This window comes from Glycine max, chromosome 6 (assembly GCF_000004515.6).
Source record: "Glycine max cultivar Williams 82 chromosome 6, Glycine_max_v4.0, whole genome shotgun sequence".
Classification (NCBI taxonomy): domain Eukaryota; kingdom Viridiplantae; phylum Streptophyta; class Magnoliopsida; order Fabales; family Fabaceae; genus Glycine; species Glycine max.
The window spans coordinates 44403499-44427847 of NC_038242.2; the positions used below are offsets into that span (position 1 = coordinate 44403499).

A 24349-nucleotide genomic window follows, 5' to 3' on the forward strand; every position below is an offset into this window, starting at 1 on the left:
TATTTGTTGTTTAAGGTTGTTAGATAGAAACCAAGAAATGAAATAATATATTTTATATATTCAATTATATTTATTTATATTATTATTTTTAGTTATAATATATAAAATAATTTTTATATTTAAAAATATTTATTTAATATAAATTTTCATTTTATAAAATTAAACGTTTATTATATGGCGTACACAAATTAAAATACTTATGCTAAATTATTTTTTCTAAACGTGCATGTGGGCGAGTGGCTAAATTAAGGGATTGAATCTTGATAAAAACAAAACGAAAAGAAAGTTGTAATGTTAAAGCTTTGACAATATCAGTTCTCAAGCCGCCTAAAACAATAAATTATCAGTGACTAACCAACTCATTTTTTATGTATTTTTTTAGGTGCATTTTACACTGATAATTTTGCTTTCCTTTCGACCATATCAAATTATATTCTTTTATTTTTTTTATATTTTATCTTTATTTTAAATTACATTTAAATAATACTTTTAAGGATAAAATATGCATTTCAACCCTATGAAATATTTGAAGTTCAATTTTAGCTTCTCTAAAAAAAATTAACACTTTAATTTTAAAACACACCACTTTTAATTCCTCATATACTATTTAAACTCTTTTTCATCCTCAACATAGTGTTAGCTAAATTACTTTAAACACCAGAAGTTGTACAATATATATTTAAAAATAGAGAAACGAAATATTGACAAAAAAAATTAGGGATTAAAACTAAACTTCAAAAATTTATGAGAAAAGTATGTTACTCTATTTTTAATAGAAAATATTGTAATATGATACGTATATGATTTCCTAAATTTATAAGACATATTACATGAGAGTGAGAAGATTAAATTTAGACATATTGAGAAAAAAATAATATATTTATATTTTTATTACTCAAAAATCACACACCCAAGAAAAAAGACAAGATCATAAACGAAATAGAAAACATATCACAAATTTGTTTAGCATGATTCACCCCTACATCCATAATCTTCTCTCAACAAGTTTTTAGGACAAACTTGTAAACATTCTCTCAAGATGATCTCTCTCTCATCTAGGGTGTTGGCCCTTCTTCGGACTTGGTAATTCTTCTCATCTTAAAAATCTTTATATATAGATCTAGCATCATAATCTTAAAAGAGAAAACAAATATCTAATTTATAAAATATATCTTTAATTATAAAGAGCATCCTAGAAATAAGATAATATCTTTTTTTAAATCTAAATAATATCCTAGAGATTTAAAATTATAAATTTGAATTGTTTTCCAACATTCCTTTCCTTAATTAAAATTGAATTTCATGTTCAATATTTTTGGATGCATCACGCTTTCACTTTGCACAAAATTTAGTATGTTTCCTAATCTACTCTATTGAGTATTGAATGGTGACCCTTCTGCTTGTACCACCAACTACTTCCATTAGAACACACCACTTGACTATCACATCACTAAGTAGACTTTTGACACAAGGATCCCACACAAATTCATTATCAACTTCTTCAATACTCTTCTATCTCTGGATATCAGGCTGCAAGATCGTTCAACTCTGATGCTAATTGTTGGAGGGAAAAACACACTCATATCTTTATTACTCAAAAATCACACAACCAAGAACAAGAGACAACATCATAAACGAAATAGAAAGATATAACAAATTTGTTTAACGTGATTGGTGGAAGTGGTCTAAGCAGCATGTCTCGTGGGTGGATTGGTGGTGCAAGTATCTAGAGCACGTGGACTTTAATGGCCACCATGAAATACTCGTGGATGATAATAGTATTCGCTCGAAGGAGAGACTATCATGTGTAAGAGACTCATACTTGAGAGGGAGATTATAAAAGTACAAGTGTTAGTTGAAGTCTCACATCGTGTAGGAATGAGAAGTTTGAGTACCATATAAGTGGATACAAGATCCATAACTTGAGCCTTAAAAATTTGGGTTAAAGTGTGATGTCAAATTTACTTATGTGATTGCTCGGCTGCGGTGATGATGAGTTTAAAATATTTTAAATTGATTATTAAATTTTTTTAGAGATTTAATTTTATTTGACAAATCTTGTAGAGATTTGTTAGTAATTTTAGAATTTTATTTGAATTTAAAATATTTTAATTTAATTTTTTTGATTTTAATCTAATAGTTAAAATTAATTATTCTAATTCTCATATAATAATATGTCAATTCTCATAATTAATCAAATAATTATTTTAAAATAAACCAAATCATAACATGTGATTAAATGACTGTTATAATAGAGTTTAAAATATTTTAAATGTGATTATTAAAATTTTTTAGAGATTTAATTTTATTTGACAAATCTTATAGAGATTTGTTAGTAATTTGAGAATTTTATTTGAATTTAAAATATTTGAATTTAATTTTTTTTCATTTTAACCTAATAGTTAAAATTAATTTTTCTGATTCTCATATAATAATATGTCAATACTCATAATTAATTAAATAATTATTTTAAAATAAATGAAATGATAATATGTGATTAAATGACGGTTATAATAGAGATTAAACATTTTCTAAAATAAAGCCTTTAGCCTTTTGGATCTATTCACAGCAAAATTTATGTAAGCGTTAGAAAATTTAGTACATATGTTCTCTTTACTCTGTCCGCAGTTAGGCTGCACGGAGAAAAATCTAGAAAGTAATATTTAAAATTCAACTAAATGTTGTCAAATAGAGCGGCCCATAAATACAATTAAATGAATGATAGTTACGACACACAGACGAAATCAAGAAAAGATTTAGGGGGGGAAAAAAAAATCACATGATAACCAAAATTAACCGGAACTAATTTCTATTATTAACAATAATTTTACAATTTAATCTAATAAAAATATACAATGAAAGTAAATAAATATAATTATCAACACAAACTTTTACTATTAAAAAATAATTACAATTTAATTTCTACTATTAATAGTTCTGAGTTGTCATGCTTCAGCAATTTAACTGCAAGTTTTTTCAAACACAGACAATGAATAATAATTTAGCATGTCAATATAAAATAATTTACCAAGCCATAAATTTGAGAGCAGCAAACGGATTTAGTTCGTCAAATAATTAGACGGGGCGATTTTTTACTTTCAACTGGAAATTTTAAGAGGCTTGTGATCTTTGGGGAATGCGGTGAGGTTGGCTGCCTCTGCAGGTGCATATACTAGGAGTTTATTTGATGCATCAAATTTATGATAATAATAAATATAATATTTTATTTTATCTTTGATTTGAAAAAATATTATAGAACAACATAAACTAAGGAGATATGAATATGACAAAATTTTCATTTTTTTACTCAAAAATCATCAAATAGTTTTTTATTTCATACAGGTACAAAATATCTAAAAAACATAATTATCTTCACTTTTTTCTTATATTTCTCACCCATGTTTTTTTCTCGAGAAATTGATGTGAACAGATTTTATTTTTCAATCTTGATATCATTCTTTTTAAATTCTGAAAAACACATTTTAGAATATGTTGTGTGATTTTTATGAGATTGATATATAAAATAAGATGATATTAAACGGCACCTCCACCAAAACCAAAGATGTTACAGGTCCCTGATAAACATAAAATAATATGATGATTTTTCAGCCGAATAATATATTCAGAAAGTAGACGATTTCTAACATGAAAAAGTGAAATATCTTTCCGTGAGAAAGTGTATTTCTGACTTGTTAGATTATTTAAAGTTTAATTCGATGATGAACAGGGGTAACCTGGTAAAAAGATGAAGAGAAAAATGAAAAAAAAGAAAAAAAAAGTCAGTCATCAGATTAAACTCCAAAAAGTTCTAACAATGTAAAATGCACTTTCGCAGGTGGGAAAGATGTTTCACTTTTCCACTAGAATTCATCCAGAAAGAAACTAATCTTTGGAGACCCATTCCCACTAGATAATATCCCCAGTGCCGAATATTGGTTGCAGCTCTTGCACCACTGGTTGTGTCTTCCAATAAAGTTTGAATATCTCTCTTGTTCGTAATGTGATGTTCTAGATCGAATGAGTTTTTGGCATCCACACATTTTGATATTTGTTGGATACTTTTTGTTAGATGACTCAAGCGAGATGACTTTATTGCAACTACACGCCAACAATAGATGATTACATGCAAGTTAGAACTAGATCAAGTTTTTACCCAAGTGCTGATAATCATATCTTTCATTGGCATGGAAGACACAACAGAGGAAATCCTCATATGTCATTGTTATAGCTACATCAACTATTTGTAGGATCATGGATGGCATTGTTGGAAATCAGGTGCATACTAAATACAAATTGTTTTGTCCAATATTAGGTGAATTTTACATTTCACTTAAAAGAGAATGAATCAATGTTTTTATGGGACTCCTATAAAATACACCTCTTTATAAAAAAAACAAAAAAAAAACAATGTATTGAGAATAAGTAACAGTAGTATCGCTCTCCAAATACTTGAGCTACTAGGTTTCATAAGACTAGTTGTGTAAAAGCAGTATTTTGAGTTACAAACATAGATGATACACATTAATTTATCTTATGTTAAAAGAGCTAGTCATTATATATTCCAACAGTTTTAAAGATTTAGGAGAGGAAGACTTAATAATAATTTTGACAATATCATATATTAACAATTGTTATTTTAAGTGTTAAGGCTATTTTTGATAAAACATTTAAATTAGTTTTTATTTTTTTATTAGTTGAAACAACTCATTTGGTTATTCGATAAATCATCAAAATGGTGCCATTGATGAACTTGAACTTCTTTTTCGATAATAAAGCTCATTTCATGGCGCGGCTCCATGTGTGATAATTCAGGTTATTGTTGAGTAGAAGTGTAACAAGAATCAGACCTGGATTTTGTCCACGATACAGATTGTAGGGCGATGAAGGATTTTGTGAGTAGCTATCGTGTATTTAGTAGTGGAGTTCTCCTTGCTTCAACAATGTAGACTGTCACTATTCCTGAAAGGGAAGAACTAAGTTGCCGGAGCATGAAAAATCTGATAACATATTACAATGATTTGGCACAAAAATTAATTATTCCATTTGATGATAGAATGGGTTAGCACTTTATATATAGATCAGTTAGTTGGCTAACTAATTCAACTGACTAGTAACAGTTTTAACAAACTAACAAACTAGGAATTATGAAGTAACGGTCATTTTTCTATCCTAACAAGTAAAAACATTATCATACTATATAAGAAGTAAAAGCAAAATGCTGAAATTAATGTATTAAATAAGAGACAACTATAATAATGCTAGTCATATATAGCATTTAGATCAAGGTTTGGATTGGGAGATGTTCTTCATCCTTATTGGTCCTTGGTGGAGTTTATTCATTAATCGTGGGTAAAAGATTGGGAAGTCTGTGTTGTTCATGTCTATTCAGAAGGTAATTTGGTTGCTGATTATTTAGCATCTTTGGTTCACTTTGCATGATATAGGATTACATGTACTTCATACACTACCTCATGGGTGTGTGCATTTACTTCTTAAAGATGTAATGGGACTTCCTTTGGCCTGTATAGTTTCTATGTACTTGTTTGGGCTTTTGTTTTCTACTTCTTAATATGAAAAAAAGATGTAATTACATAATAAACCATATTCTTTTTAAAGTATATATTTAAAAATTTATACAATTATTCTGTGCACACATTATGTGAAAATTTTGTAGTCCATTCCATTACAGAATTTTGTTTATGGTCAGTAAACGTTTATAAAGTCATACCATTCAGATCACGCGGATTGAAGCATGTCTTTCTTTTTTGTCTTCTTGACAGAGAGGTTCTATCAATTCTCTAAATGGTTGACAAAAAGTATCTAGGCCACAAATAATGTAATTAACTAGACTTTGAACCCGTGGTGTTGCACATTGCTGCGGTAGAGGAGGACAAGGAATGGAACCATGAGGCCGATAATGTAGGCGTTCATATCGCTGATCCAACGATCGCAGAACAATTCGGAGGAAATGTGGTGTTGTTTTGGTGGCTACTACAATGAGGCGGAGAGTACAAAGAGGAAAGAGGGGACGTGTTTTATCGAGAGCCTACAAAAGGAGAATATAATAATGGGAAGAAGAAAGAGGCATTGGAAAGAGAAGAGTCACAAGAGGAGAGGAAGAGTCAGAATTATTCAAATTAAATTTAAAATTGCACAAGTTTAAAGACGAAGACGGTTTTTCTTGACTTTAAATGTCATTACCCCCAAACAAAAGCGGTTTTGTGAGGACCGACTTTAAATGTGTGTCGTGAAATATGATATTTTTAGTAGTGAGTATAAGTGTAAATGTTAGGAGAAGAAATTGAAATTTAATATTAATTAATACCTCTCATATATGAATTTTTTTAATTAAAAAGGTGTAAAAACTAGAATAGTCTAATAAAAGAAACATTACAGTAGTGTAAGTAAGAGCTACATTATATAGGTATAGATAGGTGATGTGGTTTTGTTATAATGTTTATCTATCTACACCAGGGTACTGGGATAATTTCCTCCTTTCCGATGGTGTCTCCCGTCCTCTTCTTTGTGAACTCATACTCCGATGCGTCAGGAATGAATACTTGTGAAGATACTCCAACACTTAAGTTAGAATTTTCTCAATATGATAAATGAGAAAGTAATAAATTAAATGAGAATGAACAATGTGTTACCTTATCACCCTTTATATCCCTATATATTAATGGGTCTTGGGTCCATGAGTCTTATCTTTGAGGTTAATGATAGTACGAACCAGTGATTACCTGTTGTTGAGGTCCTAGTGTTGATTATATTACTTTTGATTAACTTTCTCCCTTTAATCCATAGTGGTCCTATTGTACTGTCATGGAGGGTTAGGCCATGGCCGATAAGGTACTCAGCCCAGGCCCATAGGGTGTTTGGCCTATGCTTGTGGCCATGCATATGTGTCTCATCCTTCATCCCTGGGGTGTTTAGGACCTGATCGAAGGGGTATTCAGCCTTGGCCAGCTGGTAGCTCTGGCTAGGGGTGTTTGACTATGCCATAAGGGGTTTTTTGGCCATACACTTGGTAGTGGTCCGACCCTGTGGGTATAGTTTATGTTGGTGTGGCTTGAAAATAGCATATGCTTAGGCTTATGTGTTAATTTTGTGGTTAAGACTTCAACTTTTATATAGTATAAAATAGATAGATTGAAAGTTATAATTAAATATACATAATATATTAATTAATAGTTTGTTTGAGAGATAAAAAGTTATTTTTGAGGAAAATAAGAAAGCATGGTTTAATCATGTGCTATAGTATTAAAGATAAAAGAGAGGAAACTAGTAAGTTGTTTCCAGAAGGGATTCCATTTATGTACTAAATTCTAAAAAGAAACAACTTTATACACATTAGTATTTTTTTCCCATACATAAAGTTCTAAAATTGAAAAGTTTTTTAAAAAGTAATTGTATGACATGGTATTAAATTCTAGTCTTACAATCAAATTGAACAATCAATTTTCTCAAAAAGAAAACTCATTTTATTATATACAAATTAAAAATAAAAAAATGATTTTTCTTATACTCATGGATAACGCATGCACACACAACATGCATGTTTAGATCTAGTTGGATAAAAATTTAAGGATTTCAGTTCAAAGAAAGAGACATTCGACTTAAGTCATTGATTCAATAAAAACTAAAATTCTAGAGTCATTTCTATTTCTTTCACACATATAGAAGTAATTGTTGAGGTTGACGGTGGAGACTTTTTATTCCACATGTCATTTCTATTATTTTAAGGTTAAAATATATTTTTTGTTCTTATAAGATTAAAAATATTTGGACTTCATCCCTGTAAAAAAAATTATTATGTTTTGTGTCTTTGTTAAATTTATCAAGGTTTTGGTCTGGAATTAGGTTTAGGTAAATTCAAACTTACGATTATGATTTTTATATCAGCTATGCATATAACTGATGTAAAAAAAAGTTATTCAAGTAGGCTCACATACCAAATCTTGATCTGGGCCAAAAAATGAAACATTTAAGGTTTATGATGACAAAAAAATGTTTTGCTGGAACGACATCTGAATATTTTCTATTTTTTGACAAAAAACATATTTTAGTTTTTTTTTATCTTGCCTCCAACACTGAGTTAGACATTTCACTAAGGGAAAATGCTTCAAGATTTCTTGCAGAAGATTCTCTCATGGGTGCATGATCAATTCTCGTGTAGAACCCGGGTTGACTTGGCTCAGGCAACAACTTTTCACCATTCAACATTAAAACTATTGATGACATGTTTGGTCTATCCTCTTGTCTTTGTTGTACGCATAACAAACCAATATGAATATGCCTTAATATTTCAGATGGACTAGCTGAATTGTCCACTAAGTCATCCATAAGTTCCATCGGCCTTTGCTGAATCCATAGTCTCCATGCCTGAAAATAGCATTAAAGTCACAAAGCAGCTAGTTCATTTTCCTTATTAGAAATTGTGAAACAATAATGTTCATCATTTCACGGTCCAAAGTCTTATTATTCACATACAAATTGATTTATTTTATAGACCTACATGCCCAAGAAGATTCAGGTCATGATGTGGGTCACAAAATTCTTTGATCTTTCTCCTATTTATTATCTCCAACACAATCACTCCAAAGCTATAAACATCAGATTTGACTGAAAAAGATCCATGTACAGCATATTCAGGAGACATATAACCACTGCATAGCAAAACAAGAATCCATAATGAGAAGCTAACAAAAAATATAGAATGCGAAAGGAAAAACAAGTACTAGAAAACTTACTATGTTCCCATTATTCTAGTTGTATTTGCTTCATGTTGATCTAGCTCAAATGTCCTAGCCATACCAAAATCTGAAATTTTAGGGTTCATATTACTATCAAGTAGAACATTACTGCTTTTGAGATCCCTGTGAATGATCTTTAGTTTAGAGTCTTGATGAAGATAGAGAAGTCCTCGAGCAATTCCACCAATAATTTCAAGTCGTTTAGCCCATCCTAATAATGTACGCCTTGTTGTATCTGACGAATTTTACTTCTTTGTTAGCATATGAAGACTATTTTATCAAAATTTAAAAAGAAAGAAGGATAAAATTCTGGCAAAGCTCAAACCAAAAATAAAGTAGTCCAAGCTTCTGTTAGGCATGAATTCATATATCAACAACTTCTCTTCTGCTGAATAGAACAACCAAGGAGCGTTACAAGATTACGATGTTGAAGTTTTGCAATTAACATGACTTCATTTTTGAACTCGTCCAAACCTTGTCCAGAAATATTAGAAAGCCTCTTAACTGCAATCTCTTGCCCATTTGGTAACAAGCCCTAAAAATGATTTTGTAAACATTGAAGTTATTTTGATCAAGATGAGTGCTAAGGTTAAATTTATTTTTCTTACCTTATATACTGGTCCAAAACCACCCTGTCCTAACTTGTTGCTTTCTGAAAAGTGATTTGTGGCATAAGAGATGGATGAAAAATCCAATGCTTGTAAATCAATGTACTCATCCTTCTCACTCTTGTCCTTCCAGCAATTTGTTGCTATAATGCACAAAATTATTTGCAGATCTCATGCAATCAATATATACATATATATATATATACATACATATATATATATATATATATATATAAAAGAGATGTTTTTTTGTAAAATTTTAACATTTGTTGATTATATTCGAAAACAAAAATAAAACAAGATATAGGACTAAACACTAATAGCAGTACAATGAAACAAAGAAATCTCTCAAATGAAAAGAGAAAGGAGCAAAAACTTATCTGATGCATTTCGGTTTTTTTTTTTTTTTAGAGTTAAATAGTATTATATATCATAGTAAATAAAGATATGCAATTTGCACCAGAAAGTGCAGTTGGAACCACAAAAAAGAGGCCATCTCTCTAAACAAAAAACAAGTTGGGATCAACTATGTCAACTATAAACAATCCAAAGGACATAGACACCACGAGGAGAAAAAGAAACCAGGTTTATCACCTGATTTATACAGCACTCATTGCCATGACACTGATTTAATGAACAATATAGTATTGTTCACGTCAACCTCTGCATTCCTAAAAATCACATATATTGTTCCTGAGACACCAAATGGACCAACATGTGATCTTCCAAAATAGGTGTTTAAACCTCCTTTTATTTTTCCCTCTTATATCCATCCAGTTGTAAGTATAGTTCGTGAATATTGTTAGGTAACAGAAAAGAATATCCCAACCAATTCAAAATACCTTGCCAAACTTGGTTGGCAAATGGGAAAAGCACAAACAAGTGATTACTTTCCTCAACATGTTGTAAGCAGAGCACACAAGTCGTTGACTCTATTGGTACACTTCTTAATTGTAGTAGGCTTCTTGTTGCCAGCCTATCATGAAGAAGTCTCCAAGAAAACATAAGGACTTTCAATGGTACTTGGCATTTCCAAAAGGTATCATTGAGTAGGCTTGCTGTTGGGGATAGATGTTGTTGTTGTTTTATAGAGTAAAGGTGCCTGTAAGCCGCTGCTACTGAATAAATAGGCGCTCTCAGTCCAGTCCATCTCCAAGAGTCTCTCTCTTCCCTTCGCTGGGTAAAATCCATTAAGAAAAATTCCAGCTCCTCGAGCTATTGCTGTTCCCACTGGAACAGTTTCATGCGCCATAACCACCTCCATGTGTGGTTTTCAGGTTCAGAAGAGAACATTTGTAATACAGTTGCATTTTTATTTATGGCTACTTGGAATAGTCTAGGATATGAATCCTTGATGCTGCTATTCCCCTTCTAGATTCAGACCAGAAAAGAGTCCTAGTTTCCTCTCCAACTCGCTTCACTATCACTTCTTTTAACCAGCCCTCTTGCTGCATCTTGGTTGCACCCAATCCAACTAAATCATGCCACCAAATTGAACTGGTAGATCTATTTTGTAGCTTTAATGGAAGCATGTGAACATTTCCATATCTGAAGGATAAAAATCTGCTCCACATTGACTCTTCATCTTGAAGCAATCTCCACCTCCAATTTGATAAAAGACTATCATTGAACATCTCCAGTTCTTTAACACCTAAGCCACCATCCTTCTTGGATTTGCAAACCATGTCCCATTTAATCCAGCATACCTTTTTTCTCAACAAGGCCATTCCATAGAAATCTCTGCTGAATTCCTTTAAGTATATTCAGCACCTCCTTCGAGGCTTTGAAGAAGGAGAAGAACAAGAGGGGCAGGATGCCAAGAACAGAATTTATAAGTGTAATGTGACCCCCCATTGAAAGGTTCCTACCTTTCCAGGAAGCTAATCTCGACTCAAACACTTTAATTATCGGCTTCCATGTTTCATATCTACGAGGATTTGCCCCAATTGGAATTTTCTTTAAACCAGAGAGCATTTTGAAGCTGCGTAGAATCACCTTTAGGGCCAAGAGTTATCATGCGATGCTTCTCCTATGGCCAGGGAGTCATCAGCATACTGTAATATAGAGAAAAGAATGTCTTGGCTGCATGAAAGGCCTCTGAATATCAGGAAAAGAAAAGGGGACTGAGGGTCCCCTTGTATGCCACAAAAGATGCTATTGTTTCCCTGGGTAGCTTTGCATTAGAGAAAAACTCTTGAACAGCATCAAACAAATCCACTTCAATAGTTTCCTAGCAGGACTTGAAAATTTCCAAAGAAAAGCCATCGGGGGCAGGACTTTTGGCCGCATCACAGCTCCACACCGCTGCTACAACTGCCTGACTAAGCCTCCTGACATCTTCCTCTCCTACCTCAAAAGATAAGCCATAAAAATTGTTTGATCCATGTTGTACCTTGTTGATCTTCGCCACCAGTGCGTTCTTCTTCTATGAAGTAGCATTTACATAAGTTACGTTGGGTCGAACTCTGTTTCTGATGTCTTTCTGGTGAAGCGATGAGTGGCCTACTTTTCGCAAACCCACTGAGACTATCTTCTTCTTTTATTACGGCTCATTTATCCTTGTCTCATACTTTTGACCTCTGGCAAGCCCAGGGAGATTTACCATCAACCTTTTCTACACAAAAAACTGCTTGTCAAGAGTAAGGCATAGGATGCAAACGTCCAGTACATCAACGAATCGTGCGAAGCCAAAACGATTTCCATGTTTATCCCTCTCTGCTGGAATAAACACCTCTTGAATTTCCCAGTAGCTTTGAAAAATTTCCCACGTATTTTTGGCATTGAAAGAATCTGGAAAATTAGATAAAAACAGAGTGCTTGTGTTCGAGTTGTCATTTGTAGCCTGCTTGTGACTGCTACTGACTACATCCGGGATGTTCTTGTTGAATCTTGATTTTTTTCCTAGTTTTTTCCTTGTGACATTTTACCGATGTTTTTTCATCACTCTCTTATCAACTACAACTCTGATTAGGACTAAAGATAAAGAAGCTATGCTAGATGTGTCGGTTCTGATGCATTTCGGTTATTCACACAAATAAGTTTTACAGCAAGTTTCTTAAGTACAAAAATTATGGAAGCCCCTCATCGAGAGAGTAAAAGGTTATCATGAATTTAAAAAGATAATTAGCATCATTAGCCTACACTAGTTGTATAAACACAAACATCCTTTAACCAAACTTACAAGTAATCAGAAAATAAAAATTGCATATACATTATATTTTATTATAAAAGTTGTTAAAAACCCCATTTTCTAAGACTCCTCCTTGAGATTTTTGTTCAATACTCCAAGCTTTGATTTCTAAACTTAAAACTTTGCTTTGGTAAAGGGTTTTGTGGTAATGTTTGCAATATCAATATTTTTTTAATTGCAAAGCTTTAAGATGGTTTCCTTTGATTTCTTTGCTTCTCCTATAGAACTATACTTCACTTTGATGTGTTTAGTCCTTCCATTTTGAATAGGATTATTTGTTATGACAAAAGCTGACTTGTTTCCCATTTAAATAGCAGTCAATGCATTTTGAATTTGGCAAACATCTAATCAAATCTTCCTTAGATAAATGTTCTTGTAGCACTCTTTCACGGGTTAAATCAGATCATAGTCTAACTTTTGTGCAGTTTCAGAAAACTGAAAAGGTTTTTGCTTCACCTTTTATGTTTCTAAAAATTTGGACTTCTCATCCTGACTGTCAGAGATGGCAGGTTTCAGAGGTCTGAAAAGGTTAGTTGTCCCATGTATGTGTTGAGCCACAAATTAAAATGTTAGAAAGCTGAACCAAAAAGGCTAGAACATATTGGTGTTATTTTTATTTATTTGGTAAAATTGCAATTTTGGTCCTCCAGTTTATCTTCAATTTCGAATTTGGTCTCCCTATAATTTAATTCACAAATTTGGTTCCCCAGTTTTATAAATCCCTGCAAAATTGATTCTGGAAACCGATTTGGATGTTAACCATTAATCTCAGACGTTGACTGCCACGTGTCAACATCTGAGTGGTTTCCTGTAAAGACTTCATTTTTTGTTGGTAAAATTGCACTTTTGGTCTCCCAGTTTTACTCCAATTTCGATTTTGGTCACCCTATAATTTAATTCACACATTTGGTCCCCCAAATTTATAAATCCCTTTATAAATTCATCCAAATTTCATTACTGGAGAAGTTGTATTTCAAATTTCAAACAAAAATATCATTGTCATACATAGGCCACTTAACCAGTCGTATACACATAATATCGCATGAGGGAGCAAAAAAAGAAGAGAAAAAAAGAAAAAAGAGGGAGTTATTATAGAACCTGTTAATGTAAGAGATTTGAAAATTTCAGACCCAGGTTGGGATTCATGCGCCACTTTCCCAAGTTGAACAACTCCGGAAGAGGGTGAGAGACAAAGAGTGATTTTTCTCTGGGTTCCAAGTGAGTCAAAAACTTGCGATGAAAAAGAAGTGCGAGATTTATCAAGACCTACCATGTCTCTAGTACCAGTGGCTAAACCATTCAAAAGACCAATTTTGCAGGAACAATTTATAAAACTGGGGGACCAAATGTGTGAATTAAACTATAGGGGGACCAAAATCGAAATTGGAGTAAAACTGAGGGACCAAAAGTATAATTTTACCTACAAAAAATGAATCATTTAAGGGGATCCACTCAGACGTTGACACGTGGCAGTCACATGTGGCATTGACACGTGGCAGTTAACGTCTGAGGTTAACGGTCAACGTCCAAATCGGGCTTTCAAGACCAATTTTGCAGGAATTTATAAAACTGGAGACTAAATTTGTGAATTAAATTATAGGGGAACCAAATCCATAATTGGAGATAAAGTGGGGGACCAATTTTGCAATTTTTGCATATTTATTTTACCTTAGTTTTAGTTTTATTTTCATTCCTTACTAATTTTCAAAAGTTACTTATAAAAATAATTGTATGTTTCAAACATTAAATATTATTTTTTACATATTTATTAACTTATTAAAGATGTCACCAATTATTTATATTTATTACTAATCTTTAATATATTATTAACTATTACATTCTATTTTTTATTTGTAATAATAATTATATTATTACATATGTTAGCTATTTCAAATTATTAATATTTAATTGATGTTTATTATTTTTTATGGTCTAAATGTATAAGGATATTAAGTTATAATTTCTTATGATTGACCTTTATAAAAAATTGTTGTATTATTATTGTTATTATTCTTATTATTGTGTAATATTTATTATCAATTTAATTATTTAAATTATTTATTGTAAGTTATATCATATATTTCAAAAATAAAAATATTTTTTAAAAATTAATTGTGTTAATGATAATTGTTAAATTATTTACGTTGATAACATATATTTTTAAGAAAATAAATTATCCAATTGATAGTTAGAAATTATCATTCATATAATTCGACAATTGATTTGAGTAGGAAAAATAAAAATTTGTAATGAAATTATTCAAAATATGATTGATAAAAAAGTTAAAATTGTCACAATAATAGAATCTCTTCATGTTTTGTTGAACAAATATAATGTAAAAGTAAGATTTAAAATACAATAGTTATAGAAGAAAAAACATGAAATATATATAAAAAGCTGAACAATAATAATAATTAAAACATATAATAACATAACACTAAAATGAAGAAGAAAAAATAGGCGAAGCAATTCTTTCAAAGCAAAAAGAAAAAAAATAATGAAAGACAAAGAAAAAAATGGTTCATGTAACAACTTTTTAATAAAAGCATAACATTGATCAACAAAAAATATTTTAAGAAATAATTAGACCTAAAATAAAAATATAAATAAAAATAATATAAATAAAAATTTACACAATTTTTTTATCAATAATGAATATAGATCCACATTATACCTTATTAATCTAAAAGATAAATTTTAATTTTTGATGATGATCGATCACATGTTCAAAGTATAATTTCATACGTATAAATGAAGAATAAAAGAAATTATGATATTATATCAAAACTTAAATTAACATAACAATAAAATTAAGATAAAAAAAAAAAAACAACGAAGGTGATACTTGAGAAGAAAAAATAATGATAAAAGACAAAGAGTAACATATACCTTATCAAATATGGTATCCAATTTTCACTTGGCATTCCTTATAAAATGTATTTGATAAATTATTCATATAAGAACTTTCTAATAAAAACATGATATTGATTCAAATGTGTATTCAATATCACAAAAATCATTAAAAAAGTTAGACCCAAAATCAAAATATAAATATAAATAACACTGAAATAAAAATTTAAACAAATAATTTTTTTTATCAATTATGAATATAGATCCACATTTTACCTTACCGATATAAAAGAGTTAAATTCTCAATTTTGATGATGATCAATAACACATTCAAATATACTTTTTTATACATAAAAATAAAAATAAAGAATGAAAGAAATCATATTATAATAATGTATAAAAAAGGAAATAGAAAGCACACTAAAAAGAAATTGTGTGGATATTTACAATCCTTTAAAGCAGAATTTATATAGAAAATGAAATTATCAATTTGATAATAACATGAAGATGATAATGCAATTTTAATTATAATCAATGATTATAAATATTATTAACTTGAAAAATAATTTCATTATTAAAAACTTTAAATAATAATAAATTTTTATAAAGAATCAAGTAAAAAAAGCAAGAAACAGATAATATATTATATTATTTTAACATATAATAATAATGTCTATTACTTTATTATATATAAAAATAATAACGTCTTAGATAATTTCAATATATATATATATATATATATATATATATATATATATATATATTATTTTACAGTATATAATATTATAAATGTTTTTAGTTGTTTTGTGAAATATATACTTTAATGTATCTTAATTTTTTAAAAGGTAAAATTAAGCATAGTGAAATATTTTTTAATTTAATATTAATGTGATAATTATTATTTAAAATAGTATCAAAATTATATAAGTAGTGTTAATACATTTAAATGACTAAGGATAAACTTAATTAAAAATTATATTTGACAAATATGTTAACTTAGAGCTCGAATTTATTTATTTATTTTACATAAAATTCAATCTTAAAACTCATTCATGTATATATAATGGTTTCATATTAATCTTATTTATTATGATTCAATAATATTTTAATACATATAACTATTAACTCGTTAGCAAGTGTATCAATTTGTCACAAATAGTAAAGTTAGAATGAAAGTCAAGTTTCGAATTCACGTGAACTTTGTAATATATACCCAATTTGCAAGCAAGCAAGAGATAAGTAGGTACAATAGAGATAAGAAGAAAGAAAGAATTTGAATTTATAAAGACAAGAGTAATAACATATTGGTATTCATTGCGGAACTTCAATGTAGTATTAAAATAATCTAATCTATCATTTATTTACATGTATCTAATTAGTTCTAATCTAAATAATTAACATTGAATATAACTATTAATAATTGTATATGTAAATATATATGTATATATCAAATTTTTATATTTTTTATTTTCATATTATATTATATGATTTTATAACTTTAAAGTCATGAATTTAATTTATTATTTTTCTAGAAATATATTTTAAAGTGACTAATTATAAAAATAAATAAATTTATGCATAGATAGTAATATTAAATTAGTGTAAACTTTTAGATTTAATTTATTTAATAATTTTTCCTTCATATTAATTAAATATGTAAAATTAAATATTGTAAATAATTTTTTTTATTAATGTGAGAAGTTATTGATTTTATTAAAATATACTGAGGGTTATTAATGAGTGTTACTTTTAATTAATACAGTGACACTAGAATATTTTCTTTCCTCTCAATCATTAATTTATTGATGTGATAAAAGTTAATGAGAAGTTCAACTTATACTCTCTTTCCTTCAAATGATTAATTCAAGTAACATGATGACAGCTTGATATTAATAAGATTAATTTTTATATATTATAAATAGATCTAATGTGTTCCAGTTATTTGTCAAAGTAAGAACATCTAACACTTTTCTATATACAATTAGAAAAGAGTTATTATTTTTTTTTCAAATTATCAAAATATAATATATAAATCTTTTTAATTTTATTTTACATCACTTTATATGTTTTTATTTTGAATAGTTTACAAATTTTATTTATATTTTATCAATTTATAATTAAATGTCATAAACTAATATCTAAATCTTTTACGTAATTTTTTTAATTTTATTTTAATGTACTGATTATTTTTACTCTAATTATTTGTGTAAAACTAAAAAGATTTATATATTAAATATTTTTTATTTTTAGATAATTTTTTTTTGATAATTTGAAAAATAATAACTCTTGACTAATGATACATAGAAAATAATGTTAATATAATTAATTAAACCAAACAAGTGTTTTATTACCTTTATTATAAATAATTTTATGTAAATAATTAGAGTAAAAATAATTTATATATTAAAATCAATTTACAAAAAAGTTATGTACAAATTTTCATATTAATTTATGATATTTAATTATATATTGGTACCATAAAAATAAAAATATTTAAACTATTCAAAATTAAAAGATATAAAATGATATAAAATAAAAATTTAAAATATTTATATATTAAAAAAATTAATTTAAAAATTTTGATAATTTGAATAAAAAAACTCTTGTCTAATGATAGATGAAAAATAATATTAATGTATTTAACTAAACAAAACAAATGTCTTAGCGATTTATTGTTTTGTTTATGAATAAAAAGTTATTAGTTTAATTTCTATTTAGACATTTTTTTTATTTTTCACTTCATTTAATTTATTTCAATATAAGCTCCACGTTAACATCAAGACGTCACATTAAAGTTCACTCTGGATAATCAAAATACAAAGGAGTAAAATTACAACTTAGCCTATTATAAAAGGTACCTTCTGTTTTTTATTTTAATTGCTGGATTTTTTTAAATAAAATTTTTGTTATTTAAAAATTTTGATAATTTGAAAAAAAAGCTCTTGTCTAATGATAGATGAAAAATAATATTAATATATTTAACTAAACAAAGCAAATGTCTTACTGATTTATTGTTTTGTTTATGAATAAAAAGTTACTAGCTAGTTCAATTTATATTTAGACATTTTTTTTAATTTTTGACTTCATTTAATTTATTTCAAAATAAGATCCTGGTCAATATCAAGATGTCACATTAAAGTTAACATTTCACTCTCGATAATCAAGATACAAAAGGAGTAAAATTACAATTTAACCTATTATAAAAGGTATTTCTTCTGTTTTTATTTTAATTGCTGGATTTTTCAAAATAAAAATATTTTTATTTATTCATCATCTACAAAGTTAATGATCACATCAATTACTCTTTTATTAATTATATTTTAATTATTTTTATTTTATAATTAATTCACCCATGATTTATTTGTGAAGTGTAAAAAAAAGAAATAAAATAAGAAACTTCACAACAATTTTATCATATTGAAGGAACTTTATTGTATTTTTTTTTTATTAAAACATAAAAACCTTAAAAATAACATGAAAAGGAATGGAGGGAATATAAATATAACTATCATCAATAATAACACTAAATTAGTGGTAATTGATATTAAAAATTTAAATAAATTATAAATAATTTTTATGTGTATCACTATTCAAGCCACAAGTAATAACTCAAAATATTTATATATTACATATTTTTTTAATTTTTAGTTAAAAAATTGATAATTTAAAAAATAATAATTCTTGACTAGTGATAAATAGAAAATAATGTTAATATAATTAATTAAATAACAAAAGTGTTTTATTACCTTTTTATGAATAATTTTACGTAAATAATTAGAGTAAAAATAATTTATATATTAAAATCAATTTTAAAAAAATTGTGTACAAATTTTCATATTAATTTATGAAATTTTATTATATTGGTAACATAAAAATAAAAATATGTAAATTATTCAAAATAAAAAGATATAAAATTAAAAATTAAAATGATTTATATATTAAAAAATTTAATTTAAAATTTTTAATAATTTGAAATATAAAAAATCTTGTCTAATGATAGATGAAAAATAATATTAATATATTTCAATAAACAAAGCAAATGGCTTAGTAATTTATTGTTTTGTTTATGAATAAAAAGTTACTATTTCAATTTCTATTTAAACATTTTTTTTTATTTTTCACTTCATTTAATTTATTTCAATATAAGTTCTATGATAACATCAAGACGTCACATTAAAGTCAACATTTAACTTTGGATAATCAACATACAAAAAGGAGTAGAATTACAATTTAACCTATTATAAAAGGTATTCCTTCTGTTTTTTATTTTAATTGTTAGATTTTTTAAAATAAAAATGTTTTTATTTATTCATCATCTACAAAGTTAAAGATCACATTAATTACTCTTTTGTTAATTATATTTTACTTATTTTTTAAATTTTAATTAATTTACCCATGCATTTATTTGTGAATTGAAAAAAAAAAAAAAATAAGAAACTTCACAACTAATTTATCATATTCAAGAAACTTTATTGTATTTTTTGATTAAAACAAGATATAGTGACTCTGCTTCAAAATATATTTACTCATTTTTCTTCTTAGGCATGCAGAAATGTTATTTGTACTATTTTTAAAAAAATTTATTTGTACTATTTTTTTAGCTGTCATGCACTAACAATTAAAAAGGACTGAAAACGAGAAATTGCATCTGTTAACATTACTCAAACCAAAAAAGGAAAAAAAAACAATATTCTTAACCAACAAAGACAGCTACACAAGCATCCCATAACAACCAAAAACCTGATTTTACGCCACCAAGCTTATTCAAAATTTGAAGGACGACTGAAATGAATAAAATGAGAGAAGAAATGATGATTCTACACCCTAACATTCAACTTTATTGTCTTTTCCTGGGAGCAGCTTGCATCATCTTTTCTCCCTTCTGCTCACTTTTTCTTCATTTCCCCCAAATTTGCTCTTCCTAGCCAACGGATTTGATGGCCCTTCTATATCCTCTTCATATAGCCAGCGATATCCGTATTTCTTCACCTCCGCATATGACTCTTTCCACTCATCATCACATTCCAAAACCAATCTGCCAAGATATTTGTGCTTGAGATGAAAATGATAAATGAAATCCATTCGTTTAACAAGGAATAGGCACATGTGATCTGATTTGTCTAAAACAAGTTCTAGATCTACATCTCCATAAAAATCCACTAGAATATCACCAAAATCAGGGTAGATCCTTTCTGTCTCTGAAAAACACATTGCTGAGAGTGTTTCATGAGGTACGACGAATATTGCACAAAACGCAACGCCAATCCAATTATGGTCATGCATAACAGGACATGCGTCTAAGCTTACACAATTTCCCTCATGCTCATTATTGAACCACCTTGGTATTTCACTTCCTGGACTAACACCTCCACTAACATGGCAGAACGGATATATGTATAACACCTGGTACAGCAGAGACATCTCTATGTTATTTCCTGATTCCTATTCACAAAAAAGGAGAGAGAAAGAGATGGCAGGAGCAAAGGAGGAACATGCAAACCTGACACGATTGCATCGTCCACGAAAAAGCCATGTCAGTGCAGCGTTCCCTATCAACTAATTCTGGGCAGTTAAAAATGTATAATCCTGCTTGTCTTAGTCTATCAAAATTGTAAATCCGTGAAGGGAGCTCAGGCAAAGATTTCAACTGCTTGCAATGTTGTAACTTTAAACAGACCAGTTTGGAAAGCTTCTTGAGGTTGGGCAGTGTAGCAAAATTGTTACCACTTAAATCTAGCCTTTGTAAGCAACACATAATTCCAATAGCATCAGGGATTTCAACTAAATTACAGAAACTTAGATCAAGTTCACGCATACATGGAAATATTGGGGAGGAAGGCATTAAGCAACTAACTGATTTTTTATGTTCTCTGGAGTAGGAAGATGTTGATTGGAAATGAATAGGAGCTCCATCTATATCAATCTTCTTCAATTGCTCTGCATCCCTTAGTTCATATAATAACTCGGTGTTGTACAGTTTTGAACAGCCAGAGAGATTCAGATCTTCAAGAGAATTGAGGCCTAGTATGCTATTGGGTAAGCTTACTAGATTTTTGCAGTTTTTCAAATTCAATCTTCTGAGCTTTTTTAGAAGACCGATGGATGGATCAATGTGTCTGAGTTTTTGACATCCTCCGAGAAGTAGCTTTTCAAGAATTAGGTCCTCTCCAAACTGTGGCAGCTTGATAAGACTTTTGCAATTTCTCAAATTCAGAGAAGTAAGCTTTGGTGAAAGAACAATGGACAGACCGATCTCTTCGAGTTGTATACATCCTTCGAGATCAAGACTCTCAAGATATAGGGCATCTCCAATATATGGCATTTTAATTAGATTTTTGGAGCCAGAGAGATCCAAACGCCTCAAATTAGGTAGAGGCTACAATGCAAGGCCAATAGTAGGAAACAAAATTAATAATGACATTCAGCCTTTCTTTTGTTTCTTTAATTAAATAGAGAAAAAGAAATTATCATAAGAAAGTTTGCCTTTTTATTTGTTTATTTAAATAAATACAATATAGAAAAATAATAATAATAATTGATATTACCTTTGTGCCTTCCCAAAGTTGTTTGATGTTGCTTTTAGGTAGAATCAACTCAACAAGTTTGTCGGGCTCAAAACTTGGTGGCAAACACTCAAAAGGATACTTTTCCCAACGAAGATATCCTAATTCATTGGAAAGCTTAACAAGTGTTCCTGAAAAAAAATTGATTTTGACGTTAAAGTCCAAATGGTCAAGTTTGAGAAGCTTAAGGCAACTCATTGTTGATAGAACATCGACCCTCATTGTTGAAATTGTTCGAAGAATGTCAGATTTTTCTATAAGAAATATGGCCTCCACATTGTCTGCTGCCTTGAACATTGCAAAGAGGAAAGAAAAAGTTAGATCTTTGGAAGCATTTACAAATTCTAGAATAATAGGAGGACTTTATATTTATAAATTATTCTACCTTATTATCTGACATAACTTTAAGGAAATCTTTAAAATCCCACAACCTGCTCCACTTCCATGGCTTCCTAGGTGATTTTTCTCTAACAATATACTTGCCCAAATCGCACAACAACTCATGCATTTGAATCCACCTCGAATCCATGGTTATGAGTGATTTATCAACGAGAACTTGTAGGCCATATTCGGGATTAAATCCACGAAAATCTAGAACTTCCTTCACATATTTCACAGGATAATGGTTGAAGAAACATGCAATATCTAGAAATATTTCCTTGTGTGTATCCTCTAATTGATCAAAACTTATTCGCAACACATCCATAATACTTTTACTTTTTTTTTCTCTTAACGAAACCAATGCACTCCCCCAATGAGAGACATCTTTACCAAACAAAGATGAGCCTAGCACTTCAATTGCTAAGGGATGACCTTGACAATGTGATAATACATCAGAAGTCAACTTTTTAAAATCACTCATCATATAATTATTTTTGAATGCTTTTTTGCAAAACAATCCAAGAGCATCATTGTCATTCAATGGCTCCACTCGGTAAATAACATCTACTCCATGTGCCTTCAATATTTGTTGATCCCTAGAAATTATAATGACTATGCTCCCTTTACCTAGGCATTTACCTAACAGATCATTTCTACCCCCTGTAAACATATCAAGCTGTTTATCTTGATCAACATTGTCAAGAATTATAAGTGCCTTTGCATTGGATAGCCTCTCCCATACCAGAAGTGTTCCATTAGATACATTGCAAATCTTTAGATTTTTTTCATTTAGAGACTGAGAAAGTAACTCTTTTTGTACACCTAATGTACCATAACCTTGATAAAGTTTACTTACATCATCAATATAACAACGAGAATTAAATTGATGAGAGATTCTTTCATATAAAGCTCGACCAAGAGTGGACTTTCCTATTCCACCCATCCCAGTAATTCCAACAACTCGAACATCATCATTAACCGGCCCCGGACATATTAGCTTTGATAATTTAGCAAAATGAGATTCCATCCCAACTAGATAATCATATGGAAGAATAGAAAATTTGCAACCCAAGATATTTTTTATCTGCTGAACAATTTCTTCAATCACAGGATGTTGTTGCCTAAAAGTTTAAAGAAAACAAAGAATGACAAATCATCACTTAAGGGAATCAAAACAGAGCGTACATGCATAGAAGAAGACAATAACATATATAGTACTTTTTTTCATTTTTAAAATATTATTTGTATTAAACATGTATAATAAATGTTGACCCAATCTCCAGTTTAAAGGTTGTAATAAGTAATACATTCAAGATAACAGCATTAGTAAGAAATGATAAAAATATATTGTATATGCACGTAACAAACCAACAGAAGATTACTTACTTATTTCTGATATCCCAACCAGAGAGACTGGCTACTTGTTCCAGAACTTCTCTCCATGTTTTAATTTCCTTCTCTTGGAACCTGGAACTTTGTTGGTGTTGGGCAAAGGCTTTCTCATAGTCTCCACTCTGATTTCGCACTTGTGATGGATCAACATCATAAAAAATAGGCAGAAGAGGTCTGTGTGATGTTTGAATGCAATCCCAGATATGTGCTAGTTCACGCAGGCACCAAGTTGAGGAAGCATAGTCCTTTGAAAAGACAACAACGAAAACATGAGACCCTTCAATGGCTCGTATTAGCTCTGGTGCTATGGATTCGCCTTTCCTGATGTCTTTATCATCTTTGAAGGCCTCGATGCCTTGTTTTTTCAGAGCTCCAAAAAGAAAAGCGGTGAAGCTGTTGCGTGTGTCTTCACCGCGGAAGCTCACAAACACGTCATACTCAAACGAAGAAGAAGAGGTGCATTGGATGATGGCATTAGAAGTAGAAGCCATTTCAATTGCAAAACTGTGAAGGAAGAAGAGCAAGTGTTTGTGGATACAAATAATGAATCAGCTACTGAACCCACTTGCTAATGAATGGAGGGTTCAGATGATGTGAGTGGGCTCAGGCCAC

At 29.3% G+C, this 24349-nt stretch overlaps 1 protein-coding gene across 1 annotated transcript; it reads right to left on the reverse strand.

Annotated features, from left to right (window-relative positions):
* Positions 1–20030: 20030 nt before the first annotated feature.
* Positions 20031–23466, reverse strand: LOC100806688 (disease resistance protein RPP2B). The gene is made up of 3 exons (XM_041016662.1): positions 21947–23466; positions 20902–21777; positions 20031–20804 (listed from the first exon to the last, which is right to left on the reverse strand). Exons 1-3 carry the CDS (start codon positions 22259–22261, stop codon positions 20268–20270), a joined length of 1728 nt encoding a protein of 575 aa, XP_040872596.1. The 5' UTR covers positions 22262–23466; the 3' UTR covers positions 20031–20267.
* Positions 23467–24349: the final 883 nt, after the last annotated feature.

Bases quoted from the DNA above. Each gene is read 5' to 3' on its own strand.
- LOC100806688 (XM_041016662.1), bottom strand. From the start codon at position 22,261: ATGTTCAAGGCAGCAGACAATGTGGAGGCCATATTTCTTATAGAAAAA. The intron at 21,778-21,946 runs GTAATATCAATT...CTTGCATTGTAG, and splicing joins AACTTTGGGAAGGCACAAAG to CCTCTACCTAATTTGAGGCG. The intron at 20,805-20,901 runs GTTTGCATGTTC...CTGCTGTACCAG, and splicing joins GGACGATGCAATCGTGTCAG to GTGTTATACATATATCCGTT.